This window comes from Pseudonaja textilis, chromosome 8 (genome assembly GCF_049901715.1).
Source record: "Pseudonaja textilis isolate UNSWEBS1 chromosome 8, rPseTex1.2, whole genome shotgun sequence".
Taxonomy (NCBI): domain Eukaryota; kingdom Metazoa; phylum Chordata; class Lepidosauria; order Squamata; family Elapidae; genus Pseudonaja; species Pseudonaja textilis.
Genome location: NC_141997.1, coordinates 39,342,595 through 39,358,251, shown reverse-complemented (window position 1 = coordinate 39,358,251; position 15,657 = coordinate 39,342,595). Strand labels below are relative to the sequence as shown.

General features: G+C 34.4%; 1 protein-coding gene and 1 long non-coding RNA gene across 2 annotated transcripts in view; both read right to left on the bottom strand.

Moving 5' to 3' along the window:
* Positions 1 to 3,759: 3,759 nt before the first annotated feature.
* LOC148125178 (uncharacterized) lies at positions 3,760 to 5,258 on the bottom strand. Its single transcript, XR_015744457.1, has 3 exons — positions 5,122 to 5,258; positions 4,260 to 4,346; positions 3,760 to 3,893 (listed from the first exon to the last, which is right to left on the bottom strand). It is a non-coding gene; the product is annotated as an uncharacterized LOC148125178 (long non-coding RNA).
* Positions 5,259 to 5,345: 87 nt separating this feature from the next.
* Positions 5,346 to 15,657, bottom strand: part of RBM26 (RNA binding motif protein 26) — a 42,738-nt gene continuing 32,426 nt past the window's right edge. Inside the window, exons 20-22 of the mRNA XM_026705290.2 lie at positions 14,761 to 14,847; positions 8,919 to 9,032; positions 5,346 to 6,253 (exon numbers count right to left, since the gene is read on the bottom strand). Of these exons, the coding sequence (XP_026561075.1) occupies positions 6,164 to 6,253; positions 8,919 to 9,032; positions 14,761 to 14,847 (291 nt within the window). The 3' untranslated portion in view covers positions 5,346 to 6,163. The remainder of the gene's footprint in view (positions 6,254 to 8,918; positions 9,033 to 14,760; positions 14,848 to 15,657) is intronic.

The window sequence follows — 15,657 nt, the reverse complement described above, 5'->3', positions numbered from 1 at the left end:
AACAGGAGCTCATTCCGTTGCGCAGTGCTAGGGATCCGAACCGCGTCAACCTTTCTGCTCAACAAGCTCAGCGTCTTAGCCACTGAGCCACCGCGTCCCAGTATACATATACACATATACACACATTATATACTGGAAATAGTATATATGTATGTTAAGTTGAAACTTAGAGCAGTGAGTCCTACCTCTTTTAAAAAAGGAAAAGAATAAACTGTAAGTGGAAATATTAATTGCTAAAACAAGTATAATAATGAAGAAAAAATTAGTAAGTATATACAAGACAAGAATTATCCTCAAAATTAATCAACATATTTTTATCTGAGATTTTAATTAACTATTTAATCTCCCAGATTGCAGAGATTATATTTCAACCTTATCATCTAAATATGAAAATGTTCTGTTAAAAGCTTGATGTTGAAAGCATCAAAAATTGTACAAATAACTAGTAGAAAATCTTGTAAATAATCTTTATATTAAAATCAAAAATATTTAAAGAGCATTACAACATAAGGAACTAATTTTTATTGCCAAATATTGGCAAGTAAGGAATTTTTTATGGTTATTTAGAATAAAATGCAGATCATTAAGGTGAATGGTATGGGTAAATAAATCTTTTTAATCAGAAAATAGGCAATCATATTAGTCTATTGCAACCAAACAACAAAGCATCTGTGGGTAAATTTAGCCAGAAGACATATAGACAATCGCATATAATTTTGCAGATTGGACAATACTTTTGATTATTAAATTTGTGTCATTTTTCCTCAAAGCATGAAAACGTTCATTTTGTTTTCTTTATTTTCATTTCAATGACTGCCTCACAATTTGACCACCATGCTGGAAACCATTCTGTGCAGCTCCTATTTTCTAAGATTGTTAATATGAACATCCAAAAATAGGAAAGAAGTGTCCGTATGGTTTATGTGGAAAAAAACAGGAAAAAGGAGTAAAACATTGGAAGCAGCTGCTAAATAGAAAAGTCAGGTTTATCGTAATTGGGAGATTATGAGCAAGAAAACTGTGACAATTAATTGGAAAACTTGTTTTTTTTTTTTAAAAGGAAAGTAGTTGTGAGCTCTCTCCAGAATGAAATGCTTTTCTACGATTCACTGAAGTGTTTTGAACTTCTTTCACTAACATGCATGAAGAGTAATTACATGATTGTAAGGCAGGTGAAGCTTGCATTTGCTATGGGTTATTAGTACGAGTTCCATTAATGATTTCGTGATTATGGTCTTAAGCAATGATGGATCCCTGAGAGGAATACATTGGCTTAGATAAAAAGTTTTTAATCGAGTTCTTTGTAGGAATGTATGCTGTATTTTGCATAGCAAAACATAAACATTCATTTGATAGATTGCAAAGGTCTGATGATAAACTGATACATAAAAGAAAATGAAATAGTTATGTAGACAGTGCCCCCTAGCCTCCAATGTGCAGGATTTATTTAAAAAATACATGTAGCATTTATAAAGTGTAGGCTTTTTATTTCATTCTCAAATATATTATTAAAAATCATTGCTTTTGTTATAACAGAAAGGCTTTTCCCCCTAATTACAAAAGTCATGGAAAGATTAAAATTATTGAAATTAAATATTCTTATCTGCTTTTCTATTTTCATATAAGATGCATAAAAGGTTATACTGGATGGTGATGAAACCTTTCATTTAGGAAAAAATGTTGCTAATATGAAAGTCAACTACTAGGTTCATTAATATGTTTTTATCAATCAAGTATATTTGAGTTGTTTTAGAAATTGTTTTATCACTTGAAAGAGAACTGAAGATGTCCATTTAAATCAAAAGATTAAGATCTTTCCATTTACTTGTCAATAACATTTAGCATTTTTTCTCAGTATGGTGTAAAACCAAGAGAAAAATCATCTATCAATAGTAAAGCTCCCAGATTTGTAACTGCAACAATGCAATACTTTTTTTCATATTAGCCTCAACTTTGTAAACAATATATTTATCATTCTTACACCCTTAGCCTCAAAATAAATATTTCTTATGCCTGCCCAAAAACAGACCAAGAGTAGATAACCCTTCATCCTATATTTGCATTTTGGAAAACATTTTGAATCTTTCTGCCAACTTTAGCAGGAGACTAAAAATATAAAAACATCTCTTTAAAAAGCCTGCTTCAGCAATACAAAAATATATACTTTTAAATCAATTCCACGTATTTCATTCAATGCATGCATTTTTATATCAAGCTAGTAAAATACAACTGCCAGATATGCTAGACTTTGAAGTTTATAACATTTTTATATCAAGCTAGTAAAATACAACTGCCAGATATGCTAGACTTTGAAGTTTATAAAAACTCTAATAACAGTATAACTTTACCATTTCCTCCCCTTAAAGATATTGTGAAAAGGTTTATGAACAATGATAGTTGTGTCTTTTGTGCATTGAACAAGAACTGGGTATTTTGAAAGAAAATAATACAATAAAAATTATTAGAATTAAAACAAGCAACTCCTGGTAAGGTAAATTAGCATTAAATAAGCAAAATGAAAAATGTGGTTCCCAAGACTGAAAAGGGAAAAAAAAAGCAGATTGCTAAACACATTTTGTAATAAACTGTAACTGAACTTGATTAATGGTGTTTTTTAAATCTCTTTAAAGATGGATCAAAAACCACCTGATTCAAAATGTGGCATGTCAAGAGTTTTACCGTAGGCCATTTACAATCGGCCGATATAATTCCAACTCTATAATAAATTTATAACATAAAATAAATGTTTGCTTTTCTATCACACTGCTGTTTAAAGTTGGTGAACGGCTATCACTAATCCGGCTTGTGCCGTGCTTTGGGCTCAAAGGGGACAAAGAGCATGGGGGGAACAAAATGGCTACTTACCAGCAACTCCTTATGGGAACTATTTCTTTTTCTGGGTTCACATAGCTACCCTCCATGGCTGCAATATGTTCATGTGAAAAGACAAGAAACTGCCAACAGATATATTTAAATAAACAAAGGTAAAAGATAGACAGACAGACAGACAATCTGTCACCTTATTTTTGTCTGCAGGTGTATATACGTATATATATCTCTAGGATCTTTCTTCTTCCAGTTTAAAAATAAATTAATCTCTTTCTCTAAAAAATATTTTTTCCTCCAAATCTTACACACTGTATAGCCCTGATGAGTTGAACGTTCAGTGCTGTTTATTATTGTTACAGGTCGTCCTCAACCTATAATCATTAATTCAGCAATAGTTCAAGGTTTGGGTTAATGAGAGTACCAGAGATTCAATTAAGAAGGTACCAAAACATTTTTGCAATTAATTGGATCCAAAAAATAAAAAAAATCCAATCAGGGTTCAAACATTTAACAAATGGCTATTTTTAAGGGTGCATGTTTGTTTTCATTTGGATGTTAACTTGGATAAGACAACTCTTGAGAAGAAAATTAGCAACATTAGTAAACTAGTCGTAAGTCGATTTTTTTGGTGTCGTTTTAACTTAGAACTGTCACTAAATGAACTGATGTAAGTTGAAGACTACTTGTATTTGTCCTTGACATAAATAATTATGACAAACTGTCAATAAATGCTGCTTAATACTACTGTGCTTTCAAAACAATCCATTTTCCCACAAAAGATATATAATTATACGTACCTGATTTAAAATTAAGCCTACCTTTTTCAGGCTTTTTTTTCCAGGAGCAAAGCATTATATGGCCATCCATTCATTTAAAAATTAAAACAAAATATTGTTTGCAATGTTGAAGCAAATGCTTGGTTCAGCATTTCTGGGATAATGCAGCCTAAATTATCCAATGGTAAGCTGCATTGACTACCATTTTCCCAACATTGCTTGGGGAAGATTCAAATTATGGGAAAATTTTGCAGTTGAATCTTTCTAGTACTTCTGTGCTGAAATTACCTGAAGAACAAAAACATCTTATATTGCTGTCTTGTTTATTTCAGTGTTGTTTGCAATAAAATGCAGCAAATATAGCATCTAAAAGCATTCAAAACTTCAAGAAATAAACATAGAGGCATTTCAGGTCCAAGTAGTCATTTATCATGGTGTGTGTTTGTTTTTCATTGCTCCATAAAGAGACCATACATCTCTCACTTTCTGAAATTTTATAGAACTGTGGTTAAATTCATCTCTTGCCAGAATGAGATAACTTCTAAGAGGTAACTCAGGATCTGTTAAACTGTTTAACAATGTAACACCTTAGTTATTGGCAATCTATGGATCAGATTCCATTAAAAAAATCAATTAAGGGATTCTAGAACCTACTTCTATTAAGAATGCTGGACTGTATTTCAGTCTGCAGTGTAAATCTTGAAATATTGAAGATTACACATGGTCCCTTTTTTCTTTTGCCTAAAAGAAAACAGAAATAGTCTCTTATAATGAAACACTCAATGTATTCTATGAAATACATCAGTTTTTGTAATTAGAGTTATTAAATATGAGCCAACTTTTCTTAAAGCATTGGCAAAGGCAAGATTCTTAGATCTCTCATCAAATCAAGGCTCAGACCTGTTCTTGTTTAGCTTCAGCAAGATCACTATTATACAGCACTTTAAAATTCTCATCTTTGGATATACAAAATAGTAGGACAAAATTTGATGGCTTGGAATCTAAGTAAAATAATTTAAGGAAACTAATGGAAGTATATTCTATTCCTTCCAGTTTAGTTACTTATGATCTTTAGAAAAAGTACTATGACTAAGTCAAGAAATATTCCTGGACTATATAGGAAAGAGGATATTGGAAATTGTAGCAGAAAAGCAGGGTTCTTTGCCCCCAAATTTGTATAATCTGTTTTAGGATCCAATCCAATATTAAATGCTATCATCCCTCTTACTCTATATAATTTGGCACCTTCTCGGAAGAAGGTAATAAACAGATCAAATAAGACAAACTCAAGTCAGGGTCATTATAATATAAAATACAAATCAAAAAGCCTTAGTAAAGAGCAAAGGAGAGCAACTTCCTGCTTACATAGTTTAACAAATACAACATTTAACAGAATTAGGATAAATTATGTTTACTTGATCTAAAAAGCTTCAAACTATCCATTGTTTCGATAGGAAAGGCTATTTGGATTCTTTGAACTATTTTAAGCGATTAATAACTAAAAAACAATACATACCAGTTTTGCAACTCATGTTATTACATATCTTTAAGTTCAAGTCTTCTTCGCAGGAGAACATTCTCTTCGATTCGCCGGGCACAAGGAAGATTTGCTTCAATGCATGAACTCCATCTGACGTTAGATTGCCAGTTTAGCAGTTTAAAGTGTGTTTTGAGAGATTTTAGCGCACTAAATATATATATAAATATATATATGTAAACTGAGGATATGGCTTCAATGCCTTGTTTTCTGTATTGTTTTATTCATTATGAAGTGAAAAAATGACAGTGATTCAGCTCTTTTCTTGACGATTGGGGGGTTGGGTTTGCCACTTGGAATGGTCTCTTGGAATTTTTTTTTTAATCTTTTTAATTTTTTCCCTGCCATTATCATGGGCCATGGGTATAATTTCATTATTATTGCTTTTTTTTTCTTTTTTCTTTTCCAAGACCATTCCATTTCTTTATTTTTTTAACATCTTAAGGTGATAAAGAGATATATGCAAAGCAGTCATACACTGTATCGTTAAAACTCATACGTAAAATACGGTCACAAATCCAACAAAAGGCTAGTACATAGTAAAGCCTAAGCATACTACTATGCAATATTATGAATACATAACTTTAGAGACTTCAGTTTAGTACTGTTATCTATAATTTCCGAAAACATTCACAAAGATCTTAAAAGCAAATTTTCATTCCATACTTGGAATAAAACAAACAAACAAAGAATATTCTATGTTATAACAACGCTTGGTCATTTTGATGCGTGACCAATTATTTTTAAATTACAAAGAATCCAAAGAATTCTGTAATGTTTCCATAGAATAAAAACATTGCATATGTTCCTAATACGATGTCTGTAGCAATCATTTACCGAAATGTAAATGCAACCTGAACATCAATCACTCAAAATACAGGATCAATCAGCTGCTTGTTTCTTATCTGAAATCATCCACCTCTTTCCATCCAATTGTCTTGTAGTACAAATATTCAAAAGTTCTTTAGGAAATGTTAATGCAATGTAACTAAATCTTTAGCGCTGTCTCTGATCAGTCGAATCATCTTCTCCACGAACGAGATTCATTGTCATCATCGTCTTCATCATCATCTTGAAGCAATGAGTCATCTACCAAGGATTCTTCCTGAAACTGAAAGAAATATTTAATAAGACTCTGCTGGAAGAAACACATCCATTAGAATATGAGATTATGCAAATCTGCACCTTGAAAGGATAGGCAAACACATTTTTTCTTTTTTCTTTAAAAAAAAAAACATCATTAGTACAGGTAATGCTCAACTTACAACAGTTCATTAAGTGACTGCTTGAAGTTACAACGGCACTGAAACAATTGAGTATTGCAGCATCCCCACGGCCATGCAATCAAAATTCAGACGCTTGGCAACTGACTCATATTTATCATGGTTGCAGTGTCCTGAGATTCTCTGACAAGCAGAGTCAATGGGGAAGCCAGGTTCAATTATCAACCGTGTTACAAACTTTACAGTGATCCACTCAACAACTGTGACAAGGAAGGTCGTAAAATGGGGCAGAATTCATTTAACAACTGCCTCGCTGAGCTACACAAACTTTGGGCTCAACTGTGGTCGTAAGTCAAGGACTACCTGCATTTATTTCATTCAAACTGAAAAGAGATCTTTGGACACCAAAGAATATTTGGTGTGTGTTTGGGGGGTGGGGTGAGGGGGTGTGTGCTTCAATTATTTTTGTCAAGCTGTTATGCTGGTGTAAGTAGAATAACGAAATGTTAAAAAACGATTCAGATTCGATCACTGAATTTACCCAAATGACCAAATTATTTAGGTTTTCACAGTCAAAGAGTTGGTATCTAAAGCATGACTCAAAGGAGAAGGGCAAAAATACGTCCAAACCTACGTGAAGCTTCAAGACTTCTTCTGCATGGGTGCACCAAAGAAAGAAACTTTATATATTATATAAACGAAATTATATAAATTCAGTGACATCTCACCTGTGTATTTATCCATAGGGAAAAGCAATATAGCATTCCTAAGACTACTATTATATTTTTTGGAATACAAAATAAGAGTTGGATGGGAATTTGGAGGTCTTCTATCCAACCCTCTGTTCAAACAGAAGACCAATACTATTCCGGACAAATAGTTGTCCAATCTCCTCTTAAAAAGTGATAGAACACCGTATTTTCTGGAGGCAAGCCATTCCAGTGATTAATTGTTCTGACTGTTAGGAAATTTCTGTTTAGCTTTTTGATTTCTCCTTGATAAGTTTCCATCTGTCCTGCCTTCAGGTGCTTTGGAGAATAGGTTGGACCCCCTCTTCTCTGTTCTGGAAGAATGTTATGTCACCCTTTGTCCTCCCTATTCGTTACATTGGACATGCTACAATCGTTCTTTGTATGTTTTAGCCTCCAGTCCCCTAATCACATTTGTTGCTCTTCTCTGCTCCCTTTCTAGGGTCTCAGCATCTTTTTTATATCATGGTGACCAAGACTGGACACAGTATTCCAAGTGTGGTATATGGAAAGGTGAATGAAAAATGTGGGGAAACAATTCTCCAATTTATATCCTCACAGTCAGGTTGTTGCACACCTTTGGAAGTCACACTGCCTAATAATCTTTCTATACATTTGAGATACAAGGATTGATCTCTGTGAAAATGAATTTACACTCTATGGAAAAGATAAGGGAGAAGAGAACCTGAATTGTCTGAAAACTGATCTTGTATGGTGTGTTAAATGCACCAAAATTTCCTTTATCACAAAAAAATAAAATTTAGAAAAATATTTAAATAAATACATGTAGATTTTCTGCAATTCATATGAAATACTAGTATGGTCAATATTGGAAATTGTCAATTTTAAAGAAAAAATTACAAAAGTAATTTCCCAAAGATGAAATATACATCTTTTAGTAGGTGCTTACACAAAGGCCAGAGATTAAGATTATAAATAATAAAATAAATGATGTGACAATGGAACAGCAACTCAGATAAAATTTATGGTGAAGTCAGTGGAATTCTGCACTCATAATTTATCCCACAACTGATATTTCTGGAATCTGATTATTTTAATATTCATATGTAACTTTATTAGCAGTGGTGGTACATTTTTATTTTTGCAAAAACCTGAAATCAAATCATGCTAAAAGCTTGAAGAAACTTTGATTGTAAATCTATTATGTATATAAGTTTATTGAAGAGAAAAAAATTATATTCTCACATAACTTGTTACTGTAACTAAACTGTAATATAAGGAACCAATATATACAGGATAAGAATATTTAGATTTGATTTATTAATGTGAAGTTGTAACTTCAATAAACGCTATACATACCACCACAATGTACAATTCTAGTAGTAAGGTCATACTCCAATTTTAAAAAACTATGCTAAAACGTTATACAAATACCAACATTATGAATTTCAGAGCTTTCAATTTAGTACCATTATCTATCATTTCTGAAAAGATGTGTCGGGAGTTACAATGGCCACCAAGACTGCTGGGATTGCTGTCACTAAGATATATGATCACATGACATCACACTATATGTCAATATCACTTAGCGATGGAAGCCCCAGTCCAAATTGTGGTCTTAAGTCGAGGACTACCTGTGAATGCCATGTTTATATGTTTCCTAATATCCATTTGTTATTAAGATAGCATTCTCTTTAAGGGATACTGCTTTCTTAAATGTAAAAAGGGTGAGCACCTCTCTTAATCCAGAGTATGCCTTCTTCAAACATTTATGATTGAGAAAAGATGTAGCCTGTCCCAGAACAAACAAAGTTCACACTCCTTCATCTCCTTGTACACTTACTTCTTCTTCATCTGGCTCAGTATCTTCTGTTTCCACGGTTGACATATTTGTTACTGGCTTGTTCCATGCTAACTTCAGGTCTTGCCCCTTAAATCGAGATCCGTGGATAGCGGCCTAGAGGCAAAAACATTTTTTAGAAAAAAACACACATATGTCTGCTATAATCGACTGCTGAATTCACTGCACAAAGGGAAGAGAACCAAGGACCAGATGAACCGTGAGCAGGAATAGCTCACAAATATCCCTATGTGCCTAAAGGACTGCATTTAGCATGCTACATGGCAAGGCATTTTAAAGGAAGTGGAATATCAAGAGCCCTATGATATCCCACGGGGTGATGCTGTTCCAAGAAAACAATAGTAAAAAAACCCAGAGAGCAAAATGGAGTTCTTTGCCATACTTCTACTGACTTTATTATTTCTATATCTTTTAATAGAGATGAAATAAGCCCCCATCTCTGATTACAGAAATTCATTAAATGCAAGATAGACTTAATGTTCCACTGAATTATTTCAGAGTTTATAATCAAGCGTATGAAAGTACTTTCCATTTTTACAACTCTCCCTTATATTGCAATGAAATATGTGTGTGTGTGTGTGTGTGTGTGTGTGTGTATTTTCTTAACTTTTCGGGGTACTTACATGTATGGTATTCAGCTTTGTTTGGGTATTTCCCCACATCATTGTAGTTGTGCTTTTAAAGTTGTAGCAACATTTTGGCAGAATCTCATCTGCCATCATCAGGCTTCTGTATTGTGTTCGTCTGTGAGTCAGGCTTTCACAGCTGTTTCTGTTTTAAATTTGGTGCTAGCCTACTGCTGTGCCAGAATGTTTTTTCTTCATCCTGACTGGTTGGGAGTCCTGATCTGTGTTTATTAGTCTTGGAATTTGCTGTGTTCTGCTTGATTGGTGTTTCTAATATCTCCTGTCTGTTTTGTAGCTTTTTTTGTTTTGATTAGCTGGCAACATTGTGTTTCCTGTATTGGAGGCTTTTAGTGTGGCTTGGCTCCGAGTGAACGGACAGCTATCATTTATCAGGAAGCTAGGTTTGATCTGGGTGCCTGGTTGGGGTGCGTTTGAGCTGGAGCTATCGGGGGGGGGGGTTCTATTTGTGCCCAGATGTTTGCCTGGCTTGTGGTGTGGAGATTTTTTTGTTTGTGAGTGCAGGCTTCCAAATAATTGACAGTCTGGTGGAATCATCTCTTCTATTCATGCTTTCAGGTCTTTCTTCAATCTCTATAGCTTCTCTGATGATTCTGTGGCTGGGGTTTTCTATAGTGGCTAGGGTTTTGGTGCCATTGAAGTCGATGCTATGACCTGTGGTTTTCATGTGGGGCTGTAGCTGCTTTGCTGGGTATTTGGCTAGGTTTTGTAGTGGTGCTCCTCTGGAACTGACTATGGGTCTGAGGGGGAATGCCTTCTTTGTGTATTTTGGGGAGGCCATATAGTTTGGGGCATCTGGAAGATTTTTCTCTTGGGATGATCATCTGTTGGATCTCTTTGCTCATGTGGCTGGTTATAATATTCTTCTTGGTTATTTTTTCCAGATATGTGGTTGGGTCCGGGTTTATGGGTTTGTATGTGGAGTCTTGGAGTAGGTCTGTCAATTTTGTTTCATAGTCTTTTCTATCCATTACTACTGCGGCATTACCTTTATCTGCTGGAAGTATGATTATGCTGCTGTCGTTCCTTAGGGCTTGCAGGGCTTTTAGTTCTTCTTTGTGCAAATTGCTTTTGGGTGGTTTGCTTGTGCATAGCATGTTAGCGACTTGGTGTCTTATTCTATCAGCTTCATCTGTATTTAATTTAGTTAGGCTGGATTCCACTCCACATATGATGGATTCTGTGGGGACTTTTTGGGGTGCTATAGCATAATTGAATCCTTTGGTTAGGACATCTGTTTCTGTTTTGGTAAGTTCTCTGTTGGAAACATTGTATACTAATTGTTTCAGGTGTTGTTGTGAGTTGTTGGGGGCTTTCTTGTCATGTTCTAATTTCTTTAGTTTCTTCAGGAGTTTGTCATTTTTTTAAGTGGTTTCAATTATAGCTCTCCAAGTTGTAAGTTGTTTTATCCTGTCCCAAAGTAGAGGGTGGATTTTGTTGCTCAATTCCAGGTGTAGGGATAGGAGATCTTTGTTTAACTGATCGAGTTGGAATCTCTTCCTGTGGAGCTCATTCCTGAGTAGAGCCATTTCAGTTCTTTTCAGGATACGTTTAGTAGCTGCTGTGGTGTGATTAAATGTTAATTTGAAGCAGGTTGGTGTTGCATTGTTGTCTCTGTAGCTGTGTAGGAATTTGAGGTCACATAGTATTCCTGCTCTTTTAACTTCCAGCTTCTCGTAGGTTTTGGTCTGGCTGTTTATTTCCTCCTCATAGAGGTCTGATATTTGTTTTCTTAAGTTTTCATGGGTATTTATATGCATGGTATTCAGCTTTGTTTGGGTATTTTCCCACTTCATTATAGTTGTGCTTTTAAAGTTGTAGCAACGTTTTGGCAGAATCTGGAACACACTTCCTCACTAGTCCAACACATGAAAGCCACAGGTCATAGCATCGACTTCAATGGCACCAAAACCCTAGTCACTCTAGAAAATCCCAGCTACAGAATTATCAGAGAAGCCATGGAGATTGAAAAAAGACCTGAAAGCATGAATAGAAGAGATGACTCCACCAGACTGTCAATTATTTGGAAGCCTGCACTCACAAACAAAAAAATCTCCACACCACTAGTCAGGCAAACACCTGGGCACAAAGAGAACCCCTCCCCCCCGATACCTCTAGCTCAAACGCACCCCAACCAGGCACCCAGATCAAACCTAGCTTCCTAATAAATGATAGCCGTCCGTTCACTCGGAGCCAAGCCACACTAAAAGCCTCCAATACAGGAAACACAATGTTGCCAGCCAATCTCAAGACAAAAAAAAGCTACAAAACAGACAGAAGATATTAGAAACACCAATCAAGCAGAACACAGCAAACTCCAAAACCAATAAACACAGACCAAGACTCCCAACCAATCAGGATGAAGAAAAAAACATTCTGGCACAGCAGTAGGCCAGCACCAAATTTAAAACAGAAACGGCTGTGAAAGTCTGACTCACAGACGAACACAATACAGAAGCCTGATGATGGCAGATGAGATTCTGCCAAAATGTTGCTACAACTTTAAAAGCACAACTATAATGACGTGGGAAAATACCCGAACAAGCTGAATAATATACATAGATACATACATACATACATACATACATACGTAAGAACTTCAAATTAAAGTTCTCAAATGTTGCATCACATTGTATGAGTTGTATAGCCAACTGTTACTGAATAATTTCCTTATTTGTGTTTTTCTCCAAAATACTGATATTTATTAATGTCAATAAGACTGCAATCCAAAACATTGCATCTTGATAACACAATGGGTTGATAAATAAATAAAAAATAAATTTCATGAATCTAATTTATCTTGCAGCAAAACATTCTATTTTCTGCAAAAGTCTGGCAATTGAATTGTTAAAAAAAATAAACCTATGGGATATTCATGCCTTCAAGTATCAGAGTGCTTGCTTTGGAAATAGTACCTCCAAATTAAAGTAACATGAACTAGCATAAATCAGTGTTAGCATCATTCTGAAATAATAACTGCCATGGTCAAAAAAAGATTTATGGTAGAATCTGAAAGTACAGCATAATGTGAAATGTGGAAACAATTATATGTCCAATGACATCTGAACATGAATTGTGTGATATTAAAGTCCCTAGGCATAAATTTTAAATCTGTACATATAAATTTATGATAAATTTTAAAAGATACCACAAACCTATTAAAATGCAACTCGGGAGACTTTTTTGTACATGGTCTTGTCACAACATCACAAAGTGGGATTTTAAAGACTGAGTATATATGACATTTGAGCTTTTAAAAAACATGGTAATCTCTGAAAAAAATTACAGCAACATAAAAATGTAACATTTCACAACTAGGGAATCATCCCAAACCCAAATGTATGTGATCATAAAATTTAACCTTTTTTCATTCAAGGCAGTAAAATATTCACTACCATTCCTTCGAAGAGATCTCACAAAGCTGAAACTAACTGAGAAATGAATTTCTACAGTCTGTTTTTCCATAGAATGAAACCTAAAATCATTAAGGTTGGAAGGAACTTTGAAAGTTTTCTAATCCAACCTCCCAAGTTAGGAGTCCTCATATCGTCCTGGACAAATGGTTGCCCAATCTTTTCTTGAAAGCCTCCAGTGATGTGAGCATCTACAACTCCAAGAGACAAACAGTTCCATGGCTTAATAGTTCTCATTATCAGGAAACTCTTTATTTCCAGGCTGGATCTCCCTCTGACAAGCTTCTTGTCTTATCCTAAGGTCCTATGGAGAATAAATCAACATCCTCTTCCCTGTGGCAACCCATTTAAGTATTGGAAGACTAATACCAACTTTCTTCATACTCTTATCTTTGTTAAGCTAAATATATCTAGTTCCTTTAGCCATTTTTCATACAATTTAGCCTCTAGACTCCTTACAATTTTAGTTGCTCTCCTCTGCACACTTTCTAGGGCTTCAGCATCTTTTTTTGTATCACGGTGATCAGAAATGGAGACAGTATTCCCAACGTGCACTATAGTGTGCATCAGGGCATATAACGTGGTACTATAACTTCACTTATCTTGATACAATTCTTCTGTTTAGGCAGCCCAGAACTGTGTTGGCAGCTGCAACGCATTATTTAAGCAATGGTCCACCAGTGCACCTAGACCTCTCACAGGCAATATTCTTGCACTGCCTATCTATTCATCTGGTTTTTCATGTCCAGGTGCAAGATTTTACTTTTCTCACCACCTTCAAGTTATATTTTCAAAAAATATACTGTGCATTAATTCAGTTTATTGACAAGGAGAGACTTGTTTATTATCCTTCATTTTTAATTAGGCTTCCCTATCCACAGGATTATATCTGCGGAATAATAAACTTGCAAATGTTCAACATTGGAGCAAACTGTGATTTGACATTAGTAAATAAATTATTAAATTCATATGATCATATGCTATGCTTTTATAGCTCCAACTTTAGGGTGCAAATCTTTCCAACTTGACTTTTTTCCCAAAGTATATTTAATTTTTGGAAGATAAGTGATTAAATATATTAAAATCAGTAACATTATTAAAATTAATAAATTTTAATATATTGTAATTTTAGAATATTCACAAACTGGTGAAGAATGCAACAAAAAATATCTGACATAAGTTGCCTTAGAACTATTAAGTTTCATATTGAACATTCTTGAGTCTTGATTTATTTCAAATAAAAGGAAAAATGGAAGATATTCTTCATAGACATTGTTTCCTACTACCAGTGCTCCAGGAAACAACTAAATGAATGCTAGAAATTATATATTCAGAAATATTCATAGACAACGTTCATTATGCCTCTCTTCTGGTATTTCAGATTGTGATGCAAACATCTGAGGTGATTGCCCAGAAATACTATTTTATTAGATCTGTTGTATTTAATTAAATGATTTAAAGCTAGAATAATATTCAATAGAACAAATGCTGCAAATGCAACTGCCTAAAATGAAGACTTAACATAATTTTATCTATCCCTCCTTCCCTCCAGTACTTAGTATAAAATACCCATGATAATTGATACACAGAAGATATTTTTGCAAAACTTTCTTGAGAAGTTTTAATAACTGTCTTAAAACTGAAAAGGATAGGAGTTAATCAGATTTTGGAAGACTGCAATGCTCCAAAGACAGGACACATGAAAACATTTTACTTTCAAATATAAACATACTTGAAGTGGGGAAAAAGGGTGGGGAATATACTTACTGCTTCTGCCTCAGCTCTTGTTTTAAAAGTAATCACTGCGTGGAGAGAAGAATCATCTATCTGGCAGTCTTCAATTTCACCATATTGCTTTTAAGAGGAAAAAAGATACTCATCTAGGCAACGTATTTGATAACTTTAAGCTAAAAGCATTTAGATACAATTTGCACTGACAATGATTCCAAATCTAAAATAACTGCAGAATTGTGTTTTTATAAAAGTATTAAAAGGAAACTGAATATAAGACAAATTTAAGCACGTTTTTCTTTAAAAACAAAAAAAGCAACCACCTCCACCTTACAAGATAATGTTATCTGATGTTCATTTTATCCCTCCCTATCTGGGTAATGAAATTTCTGAAAGCAAGCAACCAAGCTCAGAAAGCACCAGGTTCAAAACCAAACACACTCTTTCATCAGAATGATCAAACAAACAGGATAAGGATGCAAGTGCCACTTCTGGGATTTATGATGTCATGATGTATGTATCAAAGGCACAGACTTTATATCATCGAGTATGAGTATGAATCTGATCCAATCCTATCCAATCCGTTATTACAAATCAGTAACCAAGATATACACGTCCTTATTTTCATCCTTTCCTTCAACCATGTTGACAACCTGCCATTTCTTATCCTCTCCTGCCCTTTTTCCACTCTTACAGAAAAATAAGGCAACAGTTGTCTTGTCTAAAGTACATCTGAAGTTGTTCAGCAAATTTAACTTGGCCTGAATATTTTATCAGTTACAGTGAAAATGTCAGAGATAACACACACACACATCACACAACGTACTAAGATTAACAGAACAGTCAGACAGGTAGTCCAAGCTTCTAGGATGAGAAGCAAAAGGTCTTCAAAGGAAAAAACCAAGAAAGTCCAGTTGCCTCTTGAAAAAGTAC